The sequence below is a fragment of the Anopheles gambiae genome, chromosome 3 (genome assembly GCF_943734735.2).
Source record: "Anopheles gambiae chromosome 3, idAnoGambNW_F1_1, whole genome shotgun sequence".
NCBI classification, from domain to species: domain Eukaryota; kingdom Metazoa; phylum Arthropoda; class Insecta; order Diptera; family Culicidae; genus Anopheles; species Anopheles gambiae.
In genome coordinates, this window is record NC_064602.1 from 30,421,909 (window position 1) to 30,441,612 (window position 19,704).

General features: G+C 47.4%; 1 protein-coding gene across 2 annotated transcripts in view; it reads left to right on the plus strand.

Moving 5' to 3' along the window:
* The window catches only part of LOC1280239 (uncharacterized), a 101,796-nt gene that overhangs the window by 73,062 nt on the left and 9,030 nt on the right, over nucleotides 1–19,704 (plus strand). For both annotated transcript variants that reach the window (XM_061659002.1, XM_061659003.1), the window contains one exon: nucleotides 17,237–18,406. In XM_061659002.1, coding sequence (XP_061514986.1) covers nucleotides 17,237–18,406 — 1,170 coding nt within the window. The remainder of the gene's footprint in view (nucleotides 1–17,236; nucleotides 18,407–19,704) is intronic.

Below are 19,704 nucleotides of genomic sequence, written 5' to 3' on the forward strand. Positions count from 1 at the left end.
GTCCACCTGCAGGACAAGCTTTTATCTTCCCAAGCCGAAGTGACTGCATTAGCCCATTAGACGATCAGCTTTATAGGATATGAATGGAATTACTTCCTTCATCAACCCAACTCTTCTTACCTCCTACGCATAATGCACCAAAAGCGAGGAAGTGAAAGTTGCTGCTGTTCGGAAAGGGGAATGCGACAACCTTTCAGTAAATGATGATGCAAGCCGCTTAGCTAGGTAGCTAGTAGTTCCGCCATCATTTTTTGAACGACAATCCAGAATGTCGTATGTCGCGTGTGGTATGTGTCCGACTAACTGTCTCTGCAATGCAATGTCCCAACTAATCGCTGCTTTCCCTTTTTTACCGTTTTTGGGGTGAGTGCAAACAGGTGCCTGGCGATCGAGACAGAATGGAGGATCCGATCGGTTTTAGGATGCAAATGCGCATGCACTTATCACTTATCCGCAATAAAATGCTTGAATGAAACTGCCGCGAAAGTGGCCCTATTTCAAAGATGACCTATATGTGGCTGCAGTGCGTAGGAGATACGGGCGAAGATGACCACTAACTGCCACCCCAGGGGATGCGTTGGATCTACTGGACTTATGCTAATGCAGGCAGCCGCTGCAGGAGAATCGTTTTGGTGAAATAGCAGGGAGCTATGCTGTCGCTAGAAACTGCTTTCGGGATCGTTATGGGACCCATACTGCACTCGCCTACAAGAGCGCTGGTAGGTTTTGGGTTTCCGATTTCGTCTCAACCAATGAAGACCCTGTTTCCAGCGCGTCTGTGCAACAAAAGAGGCGTTCAGGCGTTGTTTTGATGTTCGCTGGAACTGCACACACTTCACATAAACTCACGCCCCGGGTCTTTGTTTTCGAATTGGGACCGCCGGGGACCCATCGCCATCTATTTCAACCCACCCGAAACTACCTCTTTTCCTGGAATAGAAGTCGATGACTTCCCACTGTTTTTTTTTGTTTTTCTTCGTGCGCGGCAAAGCTAAAACTTATTAATGTAAATCATGTAAACATCGGCTGAGGTTTGATGCTGATGCACCCCCACGGATTTTCCCGGGCTTGTGCCCGCGTCGCGACTCGCTTTCGAACAGTCGTTGCGATCGAATCCGTACGATTGCGTGCCGGCCAGCTCGATTTCAAGTGCCTTTGAATGGTTCCGATACCGCGCTGGGTTCGATTTCGTATCATCGCTGCTCGCACGGTGGGAGAGATCCTAAACCGCTCTACCGAAAGATTTGTTTTCTTTCTACTCTTGAGGTTGTATTTTTTTTTCTTTTTTTTTTTTGGGAAACAGAGTAACGAACAGCACCCTAAACGACTCAACGACTGGTCTGGAGCGTTGTAAGAGCAGTGCGATTTACGACAATTACGGTAAAAGCGGTTCCAAAGATTCAGGTTACCGGTCGGATGCCTTGTGCTGCGCTCGAAATGGCCCGCCTGGGAACGATTATGGCACGCGGGAGTAATCGGATAGATATCGCCGGGACCTCCATTAACCCTTGAGTGTGTGTATGTGCAGAGGGGCAGTGAGGGCAATCGGTTGGGTAATGGCAAATGAAACCGACCAGCTGTGATTTGAAAAAGAACGAACCATGGCGTTGTTATGAAATTGTCAACAGGTTAAGTGTATCTTTAAAAGTGGAACCAAAAATTTTGTATAATCATTTTGATTCTCAAACTTCCAGAATCGTTTGTTCTTCAGAAGACAAACAGTCACGTGGGATCTTATTGTGCAATTGCTTTTCTATGAGACATTTCGCTCCATTCAGTTCACATTCTTGCTGCCGATGAAGATAACAGCGTGTCCCACAAAACTGTGCCAAATGACACACACACACACACACACACACACACACACACACACACACACTGGAGATGTTCAATTTGAACCAGATACACCCGAACCCGGATCGTACGCCCATGCACACCCAGTTTCGACGGTGCCCGTTAATAGACGGTTCATAAAAACCAATAAACGATCGCTTCTCCCGGTCTCCAGCGCCAGGCGAAGGACTTTTCCTTTCAATTCAGCGCACTTGGACCGGGCCGCGCACAACACGAAGACATCTGCCCGAGCCATTAAGCACACATACCCCGGGTGCCCACACTCGAATGCGCCATCCTAACCGGACAGCAGGAGCAGCACCAGCAAAAACGACAAGCGGTTTGACAGCTCAAAATTTACTTAGTGAAGTAGATGGGATGGGAGATGGCAAAAAAGTACGATACAGAGAGCACAGTCCCTGCGTACGTAATGAAGCCATTTGAGAGCCGCCCGTTTGCCGCCTGATGGGGGAACGATAGCGATAGAAAATCGATAGCTAATCGATGGAATCTTGCCTTCGCTGGGTAACAAATTGCACACATTGGGCGGCAGCAAAGGAGAGGCAGCATGAACATGCAACGACGGCACACGGTCTAATGTACGATCGTTACTTGCCCGTGTCCGGAAAGCTTATTACTGGCCACAAATCAAATAACTTTCGAAAAGGGTGAATGTTTAAACAAGCTTGTTTGCGCGTTCCACTGTCTAGCGCCTGCAAATCGCAAATAGCAACACATTTTATTGATCAATTTGTTGTTTTTTTTTTATTTATATCTGTTTGCACATTTTACTGTGATTGCTGAATATTACGCCAACTATTTCCGGGAGCGTAAGGAGAAACTCTCCCGTGATGAGGCGTATGGGCGTTGTAATTGAAACGCTTGCTGCCCGTTTGCAAGAAACCCGTGAGTCACTTTGAACTAAGCCCGGCCTGGACAGCTTCGATTGATAACTTCAAAGCGGTTCTATCGATCAAGGGCTTACGGCTAATAATTGCTCACGACAGTAGCTTCAATATTCATATGCGATACGCTAAGCCCTTCTCAAGAGCATGGCTGGTCACTGCAGGGTGCCGTCAAGAGGCATAAATTAACTAACGTTTCAACATCGTTTCGCCGGCCACAGTGGAAAGTCAGCACAAAAATCAAACGCTGTCGAGCGTTAATCATACCACCAAGACACCAAGACACACACACACACACACACACACACACACACACACACACACACACACACACACACACACACACACACACACACACACACACACACACACACATTTCAAGCTGTTTTGCATACTGTCAAGTCAGGCGCTTTTCCAGTGTCACCCGTCGCTTTGAGCCCGTACATCAGCTGCAATCACATCATAAACGTCTACTTTGTCCATCCGGAGTGACAATGCGGCTGGCAAGGTATTAGGCAAAAGCAAGCCCTCCCGCGATGTGGCTCGTGTGTGTTTGTGTATGCATGCACAAGCACATAAGTCAATTGCAGATATGCCGCCACTGATCGTGTCAAAGTCAGCGACACCCGCAATTCAAAGGTACGCGGGCCTCGGGAGATTAATATGGTCGCCCGCCCTGCCATAAATCCGATTATCCGCGACACGATTAGCACACGATTGCGGAACGGCGTAGAGGGAAATGTGGCATTTTCTGCCTCACTTCTAATCAACGGGGAACCAAGGACCGCTGAGTCCAGAGGGGGGTAGAGGGACCAAGTCCGCGGGTTTTCAATCATCGAACGCCCATTCAATTTCTTCACTTCACAGCTCACAGCTTTACGGTTGATTGCTTGCTTTCTGCCAGCTCCGAAAGGATTCGTTTGGACTGTGTGATGGACTGTAAAGTCCGAGTGTGGACCTGCGGGTCAGCCAAAGTGGAGGAAATGGCCTGCCATTTATCTCGCAGTTCGCAGCCAACGCGAGCCAGCCCCGCTCGATGGGAGAGCGTGTGTTCGCGTGTGGGACAAATCAACACACGGTACACTCCGGGCTCTAATGAAGAGGGGGATGCATAACGGGGTAACGAGAAGCATAGTTCGGACGGGTATAAGTCATGCTACGGTACCCGTGGGGGGAGGAAGCAAACTAACGGGTCCGAAACGCCAATGTCCGAATGCATCCCGCAGCAGACTTCCTGCGGCGCGAGCCTAGACCACCGTTCGGACCTCACCAGTCGGGGCCAGGTTTCGGAGCAATCTGTCGTTGCATGTTTTCACTAATCCATCGCCCACTCGAGAAAATGGCGGTTCCAGTTCCCGTTCTTCTCCCCCCTCGGCACTCTGTTTGCTGACCGGTAGGGTGGTCCACACCGGTATATCTTATCGATTCTGCGCCGTGCCAGCCGTGGACCGGGTGTTGATCCATTTGTAAAGTACCACCTCTCAGCCACAGTACCGTTGCATTTCGAGAGAGAGAGACAGAGGGCAGAAAGAAAACACGGCGAGAAGATCTTTCGTGTGTATATGTGATCCAACCAAGATGGGGACATAGAATCTGTGTTGCTGCCGTGGTGTTGGGTGAGAAATTAAATGCACGACCCACACGACCCGCTCGCGCTCGAGAACTCCAGGTAGAGGCAGTGCCGTTGTTTGACAGTTGTTGGAAAACGGTAGACACTGGGTAGGATCACCCTAGCTGAACTTGGGAATTAGATCTGGTCTCCCCCGGGGTACTAGAACGTTTCGCACTGAACAAGCCGATTTGCAGACGATGCCCGGTGGGGACAACAATTCAATTACCAACGCGGGCGTGCGCGTGAACCAATTAGTCTCGGGTCCGATCGGTCCATAAAATCCCGGTGGACCTACCGCTGTGGACATTGTGAACTCCGAACACCTCGGTGACCACATGATGGTCAGTAGTTCCCCATAAACAACCCATTTCTGCAACGAGATTAGCGCCGGAAGTGGGTCGTCTCTGGGGGGGGGGAGTCCCAAGAAAACTGTTATAATTCCTAACATCCCCACGGCTTGCCAATATTTTCTGAAGCGCTCAGTGTCGTAATCTCTTTAGCGTCTCCCTTGCTTGTCCGTTTCCCCTCCCAAACAATGAAATCCACGGGAAAGAGCGACAAGGTGACAAATAATGTCTCGTATTATTAAGCCATTTATCATCGGAGTTGACGGGTTTTGCTGCTGCCCGACTCTTCACGTACAATGATTCGCGCGAAGTACACACTAGTAGTGAGCAAAGGATTTAGCACGGGGGGAAAACAAACGAAGCAAAAACTACTACCACACCGGTGGGTGGGACAGTTTCATCTCATTTTGTGTATCCCTGCCCTTCACGGCCACCTCTCTGCTGCTGTCCGATTCTTTCCCGATTAATGCATAGTCAACCACGTGCCCACGAGAGATGCCGTCTTGAGCCGGTTCTTTTCGCGCTTCTCGCTTCTTCTCGCTCGAGTGGAGCTTAGACAATAAGGAAATAATAGTCATCATCATCATCATTTTCGTCCTCATCGCCATCATCCACTTTGATGGCCACCGAAGCTCAATTGTTCGTTTGGCTTCGGGCCGGAAGCATTTTCCGCCATGCCAGCGAGTCCTGAACGGGGACACTGTCAACAGCTTGACAGGTTCTTCAGGATGTGAAGTGAAATGGTAGTTGTTGTTGAAGTGGTAGTTGAAGCGAAAAAGTGTACAGAATGCAGTCTAGCGAGGGAAGGGGGCTCAATTTCTTCCTTCACACTCACACACTCTTTGCATCGTTTAAAATCGGTAGAAAACAATTACACAGTTGGTGGGAGGCGATTATTCTTTTTTCCTGTGCGTTAATATGGTGGTGGTAGTAAGCGCATTATACACTAATTTCCCTATGATTAGAAAATGAGCTTTAAACGTGCAAAATAATAGCATTAATCGGTTGTATATGTCTACTCATACTTTAATCTGGTTCGAAGGACCATAATTTCATACAAAATCCTACTATACTAATTACAAAACAATCAGGACAGAACATTTAGATCACCAGACTCCTTTGTGCTCCTTTCTGGATTGATATAATTAATGTGATTGCTCCACTTCTCCCAAACCACAACACACACACTACACACGTTACATTTGGCAACGCTTGTTGATTGTATTTCTGTCCATTGTCCTGACATTGGCAGGCATCAGCAGACCCAACGACCGCTCATTGAATTCCAATTTTCTGCTTTGATGGACATTTCTTTCCCTGCCCTGGGAGAACACAGCAGAAAAAAAAGTTTGGCCGACACATAAACAATCCCGAACGAACGTCCAAGGATCCAAAGAAAACCTCGAAACCACACGCGCACATGTGTGTGTGTGTGTGTGTGGGAACCACAAAGGAATAATCCTAGCCTTCGGGGGGCAGATGAAGATGATAACACAAAATCTCCCACAAAGAATAGAGAATGGTGGCTTCTTTCTTCCGCTTCGCTGGCTCCACTTTTTCCACCGTGTGGAAATTCGTCGCTTCCATCACGCCCGCGATATGGCGTGAATTATGAACCGTAATGAAGATAATGATGCAATTTAGGTTCGCTTTCCCTTTGTCTTGCTTTGCCACTGGCGGTCTGACGGACAATGGCCGCCGCTGCTTCAAGCGGGGAATGGAGCGCCCGGTCGTCGCGTTTTATGTAATCGATGCCATCAATCAAAACAGGAAAGTAGAATAGAGAGTGTGTTAGCGGTTTCCTTATTCAAAGGAGAGAGAGAGAGAGAGAAAAAAGCGGAAATTCGGCAACACTTTTCTGCCAAAATGAGTTTGGCCCCCGGTTTGGGAGGTTTCCAATTTTATTGAACAACTCCCGGCAGGCACGGCGTTTGGCACGGTGCAAAACGGAAGAAGCTAATCATCGAGGCATAAAAAATCAATTTGAAGCGACAAACAATTTTGGTTTTTTTCCTTTTTTTTTCTGGCGTGTGAATTCGCAAAAGCGTGAGAGGTCGTTGGCAAGGTCAAGCGCGGGAAAAGTGTCTAATGAAATTTTCCTAAGAAGGGAACAGCACAACCACAACAGCGCAGCCAATTCTGATTGTCCATGACGATGGGGAGAGCGATCATAAAAAGGCGCCCTTCGTCCTTCGCTATGGTGCGTATGTCTTACGAGCGCTCGCCCCATTTCATTCTGTTCGCGTACGCAACAAAGAAAACAATTCCCCTCCCGCTCCTTCTATCATCCTCCTGATGTACAGCAAGCTGCTCCGTGCACAGCCGGAGGGAGCTTCTCTTTGTCCCCAAAGTTGATGTTCGTTCCATTCAGCGAAGAATAGAATTTTTCCTCCAATCAATCACAGCTGATTCCAGGCGACCAACCAAGTCGCGGAGCACATAAACAAAACCACGTCACGTACGCGGCGGTGCTTCTCACACGACCAGGCCACAGCGACACGTGTAGTCAGACACAGACACCGCGACGGTTACACTTGTCTCGGTCATGTCGTTTCGGGCTAGGGCGATGGCTGGGCGCGTGTCTGGTGGGTCTGCTAGCCGCAAACCAACTCCCAACGCCATCGCTCGCAATGTCAATCGCTTCGTGGCCTTCACTGAATGTGGTACACGATGGTCTGTTGGAATGTGTTCTTCGTCAACATTCCCGACATTACACTACCCGTGGCGGCGAGGAGGGGGGATTTGGCTATAATTGATTCATTGATTTTCAATGAGACAAATTATTGACAGCTTGAGATGATGATTCTCTTGCCTGATACATTCACACCGATAAAACAGGCTCTGTGTCTTACTGAGAAGTGTCTCATCTTCTGCCAGCCTTCACATTTGGAGGTATAAATTGCATTGTTTTTGGGGTATAAATTGTGAAGACTTTGTAAGAAATTTGATACCAACACCTGAACAGGTTACCTTCGGCATCTCAAAGGCAAAAAAGTCGTTCCTGAAGCCATAAAAGCCATTCGTCCCAGGCAGGAAAACGAAAGATTCAAAGATACCGACAACGGGAAAGGTGAAGATTTGGATTGCTTTACCGAAAGCCGCTTTAAAATGTGATATGGCAGCTGATCATTAGGATTTCTTTTTGGGAGATTGTGTTTCAATAAACTACTAGAAACAGCGGCAACCAGACACAGGGAGTTCTGAAGCCATTTTTTCTATTCCTTATCAGAGTTATACAATATATCAACGTTTATTGACACGCTAACTGCTCCTTTGGAAAAAAATGGGAAAAATCCAAGCTGAAAAATTTTCTTTTTCAAATATTTCTGATCTTTTACGATAACAGACGTTTTCAAGATGCTTTTACAGGGTTTCTCGGTACGTCTCAACACGATTGCAATTGACCCTGGATGACTAGAAAGAGTACAGGGATGTCAGATAGACAGTTAGACAGATAGACAGTTAGGAAGAAATGGTTACAATAGGTAGCCAAGTACCGAGCAGGTAGTAGTTTATGGACCTTCATGTTGTCTTTGTTTATACCTTGAAGCTGGCAAATGTAACACAGGTTGGACTTCAAAATCAAAGATGAAGATCAATAGATAAAAGAGTTGGCATCTATAGGGAAATTCTGTATCTATTGTCAGTTAATAGAAGTCCTCGTGAAATTATCAAGGATCTAACAGAGAGGTTTCAGGCGACATTCCGAAAATGGAATAAATGCTGTGCACACAAACTATTCGTACAAAATATGGCCATTGAAGAGCAAAGTGCCCTCACCCCTCCAACAATATTACTAAACGGGAATGTTCCTTTCCACATTTTGTCACCGCTTAACCCCACCAGCTTACCTCGTTTTCAACCTCAACCGCCAGCTCAAAGTCAAATGTTAATGCCATTTGCTGAAAGGTTTGATAAACAAACTTTAACCACTAGCGTGTGCTGAGTGCTTTCCCTTTTACCTCAACACCCATGGACACAAACGAGGTTTGGCGTGATTGAAGGAAACTTTTCCCAATCGAAAAAAGTTCCACCAAACTCGAAAATGGACCCCGGTCCGGTAAGTCCGGACCATTGCTTCCGACTGTTCCGACGGAAATCTCAATCCTTTCAAAGCTTCGGTTGAAGTGGTGTGCATAACGAGCGCAAAAAAAAACGTACTCCGCGAGCGCATAAAGCAAGGACTTCACTCGACAACTACGATAACCTAATAAATGTCCGATAAACATCACCCGCTCGATATGGTTACGTTCACGTGCCCCGGATGTTCACGTAACAGTGCCGCAACGGAAGTCCTGGACCGACCACCGTGCGGGCAGGCGTCTACCGATATGTCAAGTTGCGGGGTGAAATGGGCCCAATGGAAATAACATCATACTCGGCCCTGGATTCCTTTCAATACATTTCGACGAAAGGGCAGCAGAGGAAAAAAAAGTTGCACGAAATATAATGTCTTCATTCTCAATGGAAAAAGATCGGGGGGAAAAAGGGAGGTCGAAACCTGGCGCTCCCTTCCACGCTTCGCAGTCGTTTGTGATCGATCGGAAAACTTTTTCCCATCAACTCGGCATCAACTCGACTGGCGGAGCTTCCGCGGCAATGCGTTTTCCGCGTCCTCCGCGGTACACGAGTAAAGTAATGCAGAAGAAGAGAGGAAAAAAGCGCTCGAGCTTCTCGACCACAGCCCATCGAGCCCATGGGGGAAAAAACGGGCACAAAAATTGACAACTGAATCGAGCGGCGTGGAAAAGAAAAGAAAAAAGCAAGGGACACACATACACACAAAAACGCTCCTGATTTGCTGATGGGATGATGGGTTTGTTCGGCAAGTTTTCCGACACATCCGTTTCGCCATCTCCGGCCAACTGTCCATTTCAGTGTAACACGCCCGGAAAGGTCAAGGCAAAAAGGAAAACATGCAAACAGAAAAAAAAAGATGTTGCCAAACAATGGCACATCGAAAGATGCAGAAATCGGCCAGATGAGATGATTAGAAATTCCGGTGCGCCCTCCCACCCCTCCAAAAAAAGGGAGCGAAAACTTACGAAAAACAAAAGACAAAAAAAGACCAGCCATTGTTTGGTGCTGCTGTTGTCGTCAATGTTTTCATTATGATCACGCGCCGATCGCCAACATTAATTAAGACATTGGCATGCTGTATTTGTTCTGCTCTGCTAACAAGAAGCAGCTGTTAACAGGAGGAACGCTCTCCGTTGGGTAAATCATATAGAATCATTCTCTTACAAAAGACACCTTTTGGTTTTGTGCGTCGAAAGCAAGAACAAGCCATCGGGCCTGATGCTATCATATCGCGCTCTTAGTTTTGTTGTGCATATTTTGCGCATATTTTAATGCAAACAAACTGTTGTCGATTTTGTAAATTATACGTTACGGGAAGGCATTTTTTTGGAACATGAAAACAATATTTTTGCTTCATTTTCTCATGGCATTTCGGTCGATAAATAATCAAACATAAAATTGCCCTCAAGGCGCACCCAATCCCTTTACGATGTCGACCAAAAAACGGGTCATCGAAGCGGTCTCATCCAACGCACGAACGGAGTCACACACACACACGCACACACAATCGCAGCATCTTGGCATATCGATGCAAAATATTATTTCATTTTGTTTCGTAAGATTCTTGATTACGCCAGCAAAACATTCCATTGAGCCCTAAAGGCCAGAAGCAGAAAAGCTAACGAAAAAAAAAAGGTTCAAAATTCATGCCAAATACAAATTAAAAATAATAACAGTAGCGTCTGTGGAGGGAGAAGGATGCTTCCGGAACACGATTGGAAGTGTGTGTTAACGTTATCCTCCCGAGGGGCAAGATTATCCCAAGACGGGAACACGAACGAGGCCGAACGGTCGTTGAAGTGGCGAGGATAATGATGGGTTTCGCTGAAGTCCCGATGCCTCCGGAAAGGAAGTTGCATTTCCGATCTCGTGGGATCGGTGCGTACCGAAGGGTGTCGGACTTCTTTTGAGAGGCTATTTGGTTTGCATTCTATCTGCAAGGTTGCTTCCTGTGAACTTGGAAGTTTGCCTCTTCAAGAAAGCCTTTCCTGATCATTTCCTTGCTTTTACAGGGAATTTTACAGTAGATCCTTAAGATCATGCTAAAGCATCTACCGAATGAACCCAACACAATGTGCACAGCTACTCAAATCGATCCCTCCATTAAACCGCCTGCCGACATCAAACAAACAGCCACACAACACAAAGTGGCGGCAAACAGCAGCGGGGAGCAGAATATAATAATTTTCCTTCCCGTTTTTTTTAGCTAATGATGGGACGGCCGTCCCGCGCCAATGTAGGAGGTCTCTTGTCCGTCTGGCGAAAGATCGCTGCAAATGGCTTCATCGCAAATGGTTCTCCATTCGTTCGGCGGCGCACTAATATTGTTGGGGTTCGCTTTGTAATTAGCGGTCCACAGACAACACACAAAAAAAAACGGAAATTAGATTCGGGACGAGCGAAATGGTTGTTTTTGGGCAGAATCGGCTTATGATTGCATTTGCTGTGTGCGTGTGTGGACGGTGGGGATTTGAGCCGATGGGAAACTGTTGAAACGATGATTAACTCATTAGCGGAATGCATCCCCCAAACCGAATGAGTTTGTAATGTATCCTTTTACGGGAGTTCTGGGAAGTGTGCTGGTGCTGCATCAGACAAAAGGATTTTGATACGTTCCAACGGTCGAACAATAGGAAATTTCTACTCAATCTCTCAATGGATGTTTTCATCAATCCTTTTAACCATGAATGCACCAGATTCAATGCACTATTGTGGCTTTTTTCACTTGAAACTACCCTCCAGCCATCGAGTATGGTTGTTCGTTACGGGAAAACAATTCTATCAAAAGTGCATCCGTTTTCAATCTGACATGCTGGAATATTGAAAACAGATCATAGTAATTTGCTCCCTTTTCTTTCCGCTAGCGTTATCATGATTGATAGCTGCAAAATGTAATCAATATGTTTTGCCATTGCGAAAATTGGTGCATTGTTTCTGAAAATGCCCCGAAACCATCTAAAGTGCTCCAGAAACGAAAACCAAAATAATAATAAGCACAAAACACACAACCAACATGTTGCCGATGATAGTGATTTATGTGCTTAAGTAATCGCCTTATTATCGAACGGGAGGAAGAAACAAGAGAAGCAAAAAGAAGCAGCCGCAATGATTGTGACTGATTAAATATGCGTAACCGGACGAACGTTCTTCACGACCGAACACCCTCCAGCTGGGATGATGAGGAAAGAACAAAAGCGATGCAATACAACATTCCAGATGCATCCCGTTTCGCCACCGTTGAGAGAAGAATCTGCGTATAAATTATGAACCGTTTGCACAAACAATACGGAAGCATCTCATCACTCTCTCTCTCTCTCTCTCTCTCTCAGTCCCGCACAGCTACAAACGTACCCTCCCATTTAGAAACGATTATGTTTTGGGCAATTTTATGCTCATGCTGCCACCACTGCTGCTGTTGCTGCTGCTGCTGCTGCGGTGGACATTTATGGTGCGCTGAGAGCTGCATTTTGCTCCAGTTCGGAGTCAGACGGAACCTGTCCTGATTACGATTGCTCCCTTGTGCCATGGTGGGAAGCGAGTCACATACACCCCACTAGTCTGCTTCTATGTGCTTGGTGCATTTTATCTCACAACGCATCGCGCCGGCACCCCGAGAAATACGGGGAGGTCATAAATCAAGGCGAGATTTATGACGCTTAGAAGTCGTTTAGTTTTCACTTGCTTTGACGCCTTCGGGTACGGCACAACCCCTCCGAGTGGTGGTGTTACTTTTCAGCGTTTGCTGTTTCGCTGTCCAAAAGAAGAAGAGGAAGAAGGAGCAGGTCACCATGCTGATGACTGGAAGCAAATATAGGGGCGCCAAAGGAGAAAAGTGGACCTCAGTGGTGCTTTTTTGTGTGTTGTGTCGTGCCCTTCAATTCTTTGTTCCCCGACTGCGCTCGATCGTTGCTTTTGAGGAAGGTTCTCAACCCTCTTGTTCATTTTTTAGAAAGTAAATACTAAAAGTGCCTTCTATAGTTCATCTTTTCTTCAAATTTTCGTCGCTCGTTGCAGTAGTTTTTGCACTCCATTTTCACTCCCAATTCCACTGGCGCGTGTGTGTGTGTGATTGAGTTAAAATAACCGAACGAAAGCAATTACCAACCGAAAGGAAATGGTTATTTTATGGCATTTTTTTCCAGACAGACTTCACACTCACCACACCACGCAGAGACGTGAGTTCAAGGGACAGAATGCGTCGATGCGTTCTCGTTTTTTTGAAAGTTGTTTTAAAATTCCTTCGCGTCGGTTGACACTATTCGTTTAATTTCGTAACGGCTTGTTCCATCTACAATTGAGAAAGTATTGCACGCGTTTTAGTAATTTTGCTCCATCCATGTCACCTGCACAATACTGCCGCAATCACAATTGCTTCAAACAAATACCGCCATGTGGTGAAGCCGTTCAAGCATAATCGTCTTTGCACACGTTCACACATTCGAGAAATTATTTGAGCAGAAAACTATTACGAAACTAGCGGCTCCCCATTATTGTTTTTTTTAATGTCACACGATCGAACACGATCGATTTGCCAGGCGCATAAATTAGCAATATCGAAAAGCGGCAAAGCCCACCCCACAAAGTGCAACAATATTTCAACGCCAAGCATTTCATAATGTCTAAATTATTGTTTCGAACGACGGGGCCACCGATTGAAAAACGATTTCTCATACGCACGCACAGTCGGCCCCCCAAAAAAAGGGCTGCTTTGGTTTGCATCGACAACGAAAAGTTCGATTTATGTTTCGTTCCGACTCACTGTCCATGCCCACTGTCGCCCTATTGGTGCGGCAAAAGCGGATTTTTTCCCTTCCGTTGCGCACAAAACACACCTGCAAAAGAGCTTGTGTTTGGTCATCATTGTTCAATGCTTTATCTATGCAAACGAAACAACCACCACCACGACCAAATTCGACGGAACAAATAAATTACTAATTCCGATTCCGCTCCCGACAGCCTGTGTGTCTTCTCCCCCTTTCGTGAGCGAAGAACTGCTCAAAATTAAAATCACACGAAGGTCACATCGTGCCGACACGCACGCCCTCAGAGACAAAGGGGGGGAGAGTTCGAGTCGCTCCATAAATAAGTCACTCTGATTAAGCAGAAATTCTTCCCCCCGGATGGACATAAAGATTGTGGCCAAACCTGGTTGTGGTGTGTTCCCCCCCGTCCCCCCATCAATAATAGACACCCACCCAGCTTTTTGGTTTTTCGTTGGGGACGGCGCAAGCATCCCTCAATTCTAATTTTACCTCGAAATGTTCATCCCATCATCATAGCCAAATGCGGCTGCAGCGGCTGCACCAAACCGGTACAATATGAATAACTCACCCTCACCCGCACACTGGGGGAACCAGGGGGACACAACTTCGCCACACCGAACCGTCAAAATTATAGCCCCGTACCAACCCGAAACACCCTTCAAAGCAAACGCCGGCATCCAGGGCCCCAAAACATACCGAATCGGGACTGGAAAAGGTGTGCCGTTTAGAGTTCCGAATACACACAGACCACACCATGGACCTTTATTAAAGGGGAAGAGTGAGGAATGGTGAACTGGGGCAACAATCGAAACCGTTCCAGGGATTGAAGGGTGTGTGTGTGTGTATGTTGGGGGACTGTTTTATGCATATCATTTTAATTTCCTTTCGATGCATCGCCGACTCGTGGGGCAACGGGTATGTTTTTCGATCGTGCTGTGGTTGTGTTTGGCGTGTCCGGAATGTTGGGAAGTTGTGTCGAGTTGGGTTTTGATGTGGAGCTCATGCTCATTGAGCACGCTTGCATGTAATCTCTTGTTGGATGTGCTTGCGTCTTTTGTGGAAAGAAACTTGAATGTCTTTATTGCGGGTTGTGATGTTTGAGTTTCTTGTGACCCTTCTTTCAATGTGTTTACGTATCAATTTCGCTCTTGCAACAATCAAATATGACACTGACATTAGCTTGTCTCACATTTCTTAACTCGTGGCATTGACCTCTAGATTGATGGGCGAGACTTATTCCCTAACTGCGAGCGCATAATTCCCAAAAAAACGCATTCCTACTCCAAAATGACTCATCCATGATATTTGGTGCTCAAATTTGACACTAAAAAAGCGGATAATTACATCACTGCTTCCGTTGCGTTCAATAAATTCCTCACTCACAGCGTCCCAACAAGCGACCAAAATGCCCTGACCAAAACACCCTCGATAATGCCACCACCAGATGGACAAAGTCTCACAGAAGAAAGACATCACAATCACTTTGTTATGGTGCATTAGCCGCCACTGCCCGGTTTCGGCCTGTGTCTGCACCCATTTCGCTCGAACGATTTAATTCGTTTCAATTGGTTTGTTTGCCTTTGGTTGGTGGCGAAGGGGACGCATTTTTGTTTTCTTGTTTGTCAATTCAAACGTTTTGGTGTTCAAAGTGGAGATACAGTGAAGATGTCTGAAAATGGAAGTTAGACAAGAACAAGACGTCTAAGCAGTTGTGGTCGTAATTTGATCGATCACATTTCTCCCAATATTGAAGGAAGAAAAGTTCACTATTCTATAAATAATACAGATATTCAATCCAAACCCGACATGCCATTTCTTGACGTTGGAGGACCAGTAATTCACAATTTTATAAAGTTTGGGGAAGACATGCAAAAGGAATATATATTTCAATTTATTCTTAACACTTTAAATGCATTTTTAAATTTCTACATCATAGTTTATTGTATCACTATTGACTGTTTTACCCTCAATTATACCAAGATCCTACGAACTATCTCTTTGATCTCTTTGATTACATTCTGGACTGCTTTTCATTCCACATTGTTTCTGCAGTTACAACTCTATTTGGGTTGCATTTATCCACGTCAAATCTTCATAAAACTATTTTTATTCCCCTGCGAATGCTGCACCATGCACCCAGGGCCTTACAAAACCACCCATTCGTACCGAATTATGACACTCCGCAAGAGGATAATGCGATTATTCGCATCATCCTTCTTACTCATCATCATCATCATCATCATAAAATGCCAACGGAATGAACCCATCTGCCCACGGGAAGGGCAGCGGGTGAGCCATATTTTCCGGCGGTGTCCAATAAAACTATCCCTGGTCGGTTTGGTCCTTTGGATCCAATTTCACACACAGCCATCCGCTGCCCCATCCCGTCCGCGTTGGGGCAAAAAGGAGACACACAATTGATTAAAGAGCGCACTTGTCACACTGGACGCCTTAGGAACGATTTGTTTGCGATCTGCAATCTGCAGCAGAGCGCGCACCGTGTCGCTTGCCTCCTGGCCGCCTGTCACACGCCAGCGACAAAACACTTGACGCTTGAGGACGGAAACCCATTCGAGCATAAATCACACCATGAAAGACATGTTCATGTGTCGGGTGCAGTTTGACAGCCCAGCTCCGTGAGGGAGAGGGAGAGATACCGTGAGCGATGCCAAAGGGTATAGTGTTACATTACGAACATAACAATCCGGAGCACCCGGGAGAACACAAGGCCTGTGGGTGTGGGGAAGGACAATAGGCAACAGGACCACTCAGAACAGCAATGACTCGCAAAAGGTACACCCCGTGCACGATCACATGATACAAGCAATCCAACCGACAGGGAGACACAGAACCATGTTGCTTCGTTGCTAATGTCCGCCGCGGATGTAAATGCTGGAGTTGCTGCCGGCGCGTTGGGTATGACGTCGGTTTCAGTTGCAATCGAAATTTATCACACATACATACACTTTATTGCGATCTGGTGTACGTCCGTCTCTGTTCGCTACTGTTTATCGCCCCCGGTCTCCGGCAATGGCCCGAACAGAACTCGACACGAACACTCCCCATTTCTGGTTAACCACATTCTCCACCCAGACAGACTCGGGTCAGGTCGTAATCCTTCAAAACTCCATTGCCATGTCTCCCCAAAAGACGTGGATGGGAAACGGAGGGAGTGACCTACATTTCGGAAAAAGCATCCCGACATTTGTCACCATTGTTGTAGTGCGCCACCGATTTTGTGTGGTTGGAGTTGGAAATTTTGATAACTTAATACGTAATTTGTCTCCCGAAATTCATCTCGACATCTCCCAGAGAGTGTGGGGTCGCGTGATCTGTGACATCGGGCTTTGACCTTCTTGCTTCCCAGTGACAGTGACGGATGCCGCAAAGTGACAGGTTAGAAAGCGATTTTCCTACTCCATAGCATTTGCGCTTTTGTTGGAATTAATGTCTGGGAAGAGGCAAGCGAATGTAATGCATTCGTATTCGGAGATTGCAATTTCCGGAGGCAACTTTCGGCGGCTAAACACTGGGGCCTGATCTCTCGGGAAAGCTCCGATGTCTGATGCTAAGTGCTTTACAGTGTATCAGCCCATGTTGTATAATCTGCATCTTATTCCTTCCACCTATTTCTATCTGTCTCTATCCGTATGTCTAATGTATTTCCATTTCTCTCTTTGCTCCCAATTGCACCAGATATCGCACCTGCAGCCGCACGATCAACTGCCGCACCTACCGAAGCCGGTCGATCACTATCCGCAGCAGTACGGTCACCATCACCTGAACGAACCGGCGTACGACAGCACGTTCGCCAGTGCCCGCTACGGTCCGAATTTGTTACGCTACGATCCCGGATCGAACCCGTCCTCGCAAACGGGTTACTACGCCGCCGACTACCATCACTACCATCACCACCCGGCGTACCAGCAGCAGCCGGCCCGGGCAGCGCACCGGTCCAGCAGCAGTGCAGTAGGTGCCGACCCGATCACGGCCCGCTCGGTAAGCGAGCGGCTGAACAACTACGACTACCGCAGTGAACGTAACCGGGTCGCCCTGTACGGTGGTTACGGCACGGAGCCGGAACGTTCATCAAGGGCCCCGATCGGTGGTATCCTCAAGAACAACATTACGCCGAGTGGGAACTACCACCACCAGGGCGGTGGCAGCCACAGACCCCAGCAGCAGGCACGGGCACTGATTTACGACGACGCGCGGCAGCATGAGCTGTGCAATAACGTGCGCGACCCGTACCAGCGTACCAGCGTGCCCGGTGAGCCCAAGAACACCAACAGTGTCGTCGACCTGCAGCGCTACAACGTGAACTACAGCCTGAACTTTACGAAAAATCAGTACAACATACTGATCTCCCCGCCGCTCCATCCGGACCTGGGACCGCGGGTGGCCGTCCCACCGTACGAGGAGCAGCAGCCAGCGAGCAACCGGCCGGCGACGACACGCGCAAAGCATCAGCTACCACACTACAATCAGCGGGAGCGTCCACCGTGCCCAGCGTCCAACGGTCAACCGAACAACAAGAAGTCAGGAGACGGAACCGGGAAGAAACCGCAGACCAACACGGTGAACCGTCACGAACCTCGGGCGGGGCACGAACCGGGTGTGATTCTTTCCGAGAAGCAGTTGCTAGCCCAGCAGGAAGAGTTGGCGGGAAAGATGCAGCGGGAAGAGATCATCATCGAGCACAGCCAGCTGATGGGCGGAGAAGGGCCGGGTTCCGCAATCATACACCCCGGCGCCGAACGTCCCGGCCAGCTGCCGTACGATCATCGACGAGGTGCGGGAAGTACTTCCGGCTCGAAGGGACTCGGCGCGTTCAGTGTGCTGACGCAGGGACATCACTTTACACAGGTAGGTGTGCAACTACTATGTACGGAACTGGTTACTTCTCCCCGCATGAGGAAGAAATCAACAGTGACCCAATGACAGACATCTCATAACACGATCTCGAACGATAAATAACGGCCCTAAGGAAGTTGAAGTTGTACGATAATGAGTGGCCACTTGCCGTCTTGCGTGCCGGGCACAGTACTTCTAGACAGCAACGCTCCCCCAGTTCTCCTCCAATAACCAATATCTCTACCGTCATCTCCAATATCTGTGATCCCTCGTCCGCGGAAACGTGTTTTCGATTACCAATCATCATAAAGGTGTCACTTCCTTCCAGAGCAACGAACTTGTCCACTGCTTGTGGAGTTCCGCGCGTAATTGAATTCAAATCACGCGCATTAACTCTACGCCCAAGAGTGTGCGCGGAGTGTGCAAATCTTAGGCACTGCTTTAGCGGTGAGCTGGCTCATAAATTGCACCACAAATTGAAATCGATCGGGTAAGGCTTCTCCCTCTTTCCATCTTCCCCATCAGCAGAGGTGGTCGAAAAAATTGAGGACAATCTTAGATAATGACGACTTTGGAAAGAGGTCCAAGCTGAGTGTTTTTTGCGCGCAAAACTCAACAGGCTCAGTGGGGATTTGAATTTTCTTAACCCGCACGGAACCTGTTCTCCGGTGAATTGAACGTTTTAAATGTTTTCTTTCACATTCCAGCCCCACAGTCATTTAGACACGCTGGAGAAGCAACACAAAAAAGGCTAATGTTCCACCAAACGGTTAGCAGGATAGCAAATCGAACTGATCAGCAAGATGATCAGCCGATGATAATCCACGGTGGTGGTGGTATAAACCTAACTACTGAATCTTTATCATTTTACCACCGAAATCCGTAGCACGGATGCCACACCATTAGCTAATTTATTGCACTCACACACCCGTTTGACGGGGTGTAGGTTCCAACGTATTTTACTAGGCAAAAGATGACCCTAACCCATTCAAACTTTCTGGGAAAAAATGGTTGGATGATCGTAAAGAAGATCATGCGGTGTTTCGCGAACTCGTTGCGAATGGGAATGCTTGCTGTCGGTGGTCTGACCCAAAAGAACCCTCACCGCGGTGTTGACCGTGGTCCATAAAATTCCTACCATATAATATATGCAATCTTAACCGACCTCTACGATCCTCGGACCGGAGCAGGTGTTTGGAGCACTGGCAACCATCGACGCCGTATCAGTGAACATTTGGATACCTGCCGCTTGGTTGGAACTATTTCATCGCCTGCTGCAATAACTCGAACCCGGGGTGACTGTGATGGTG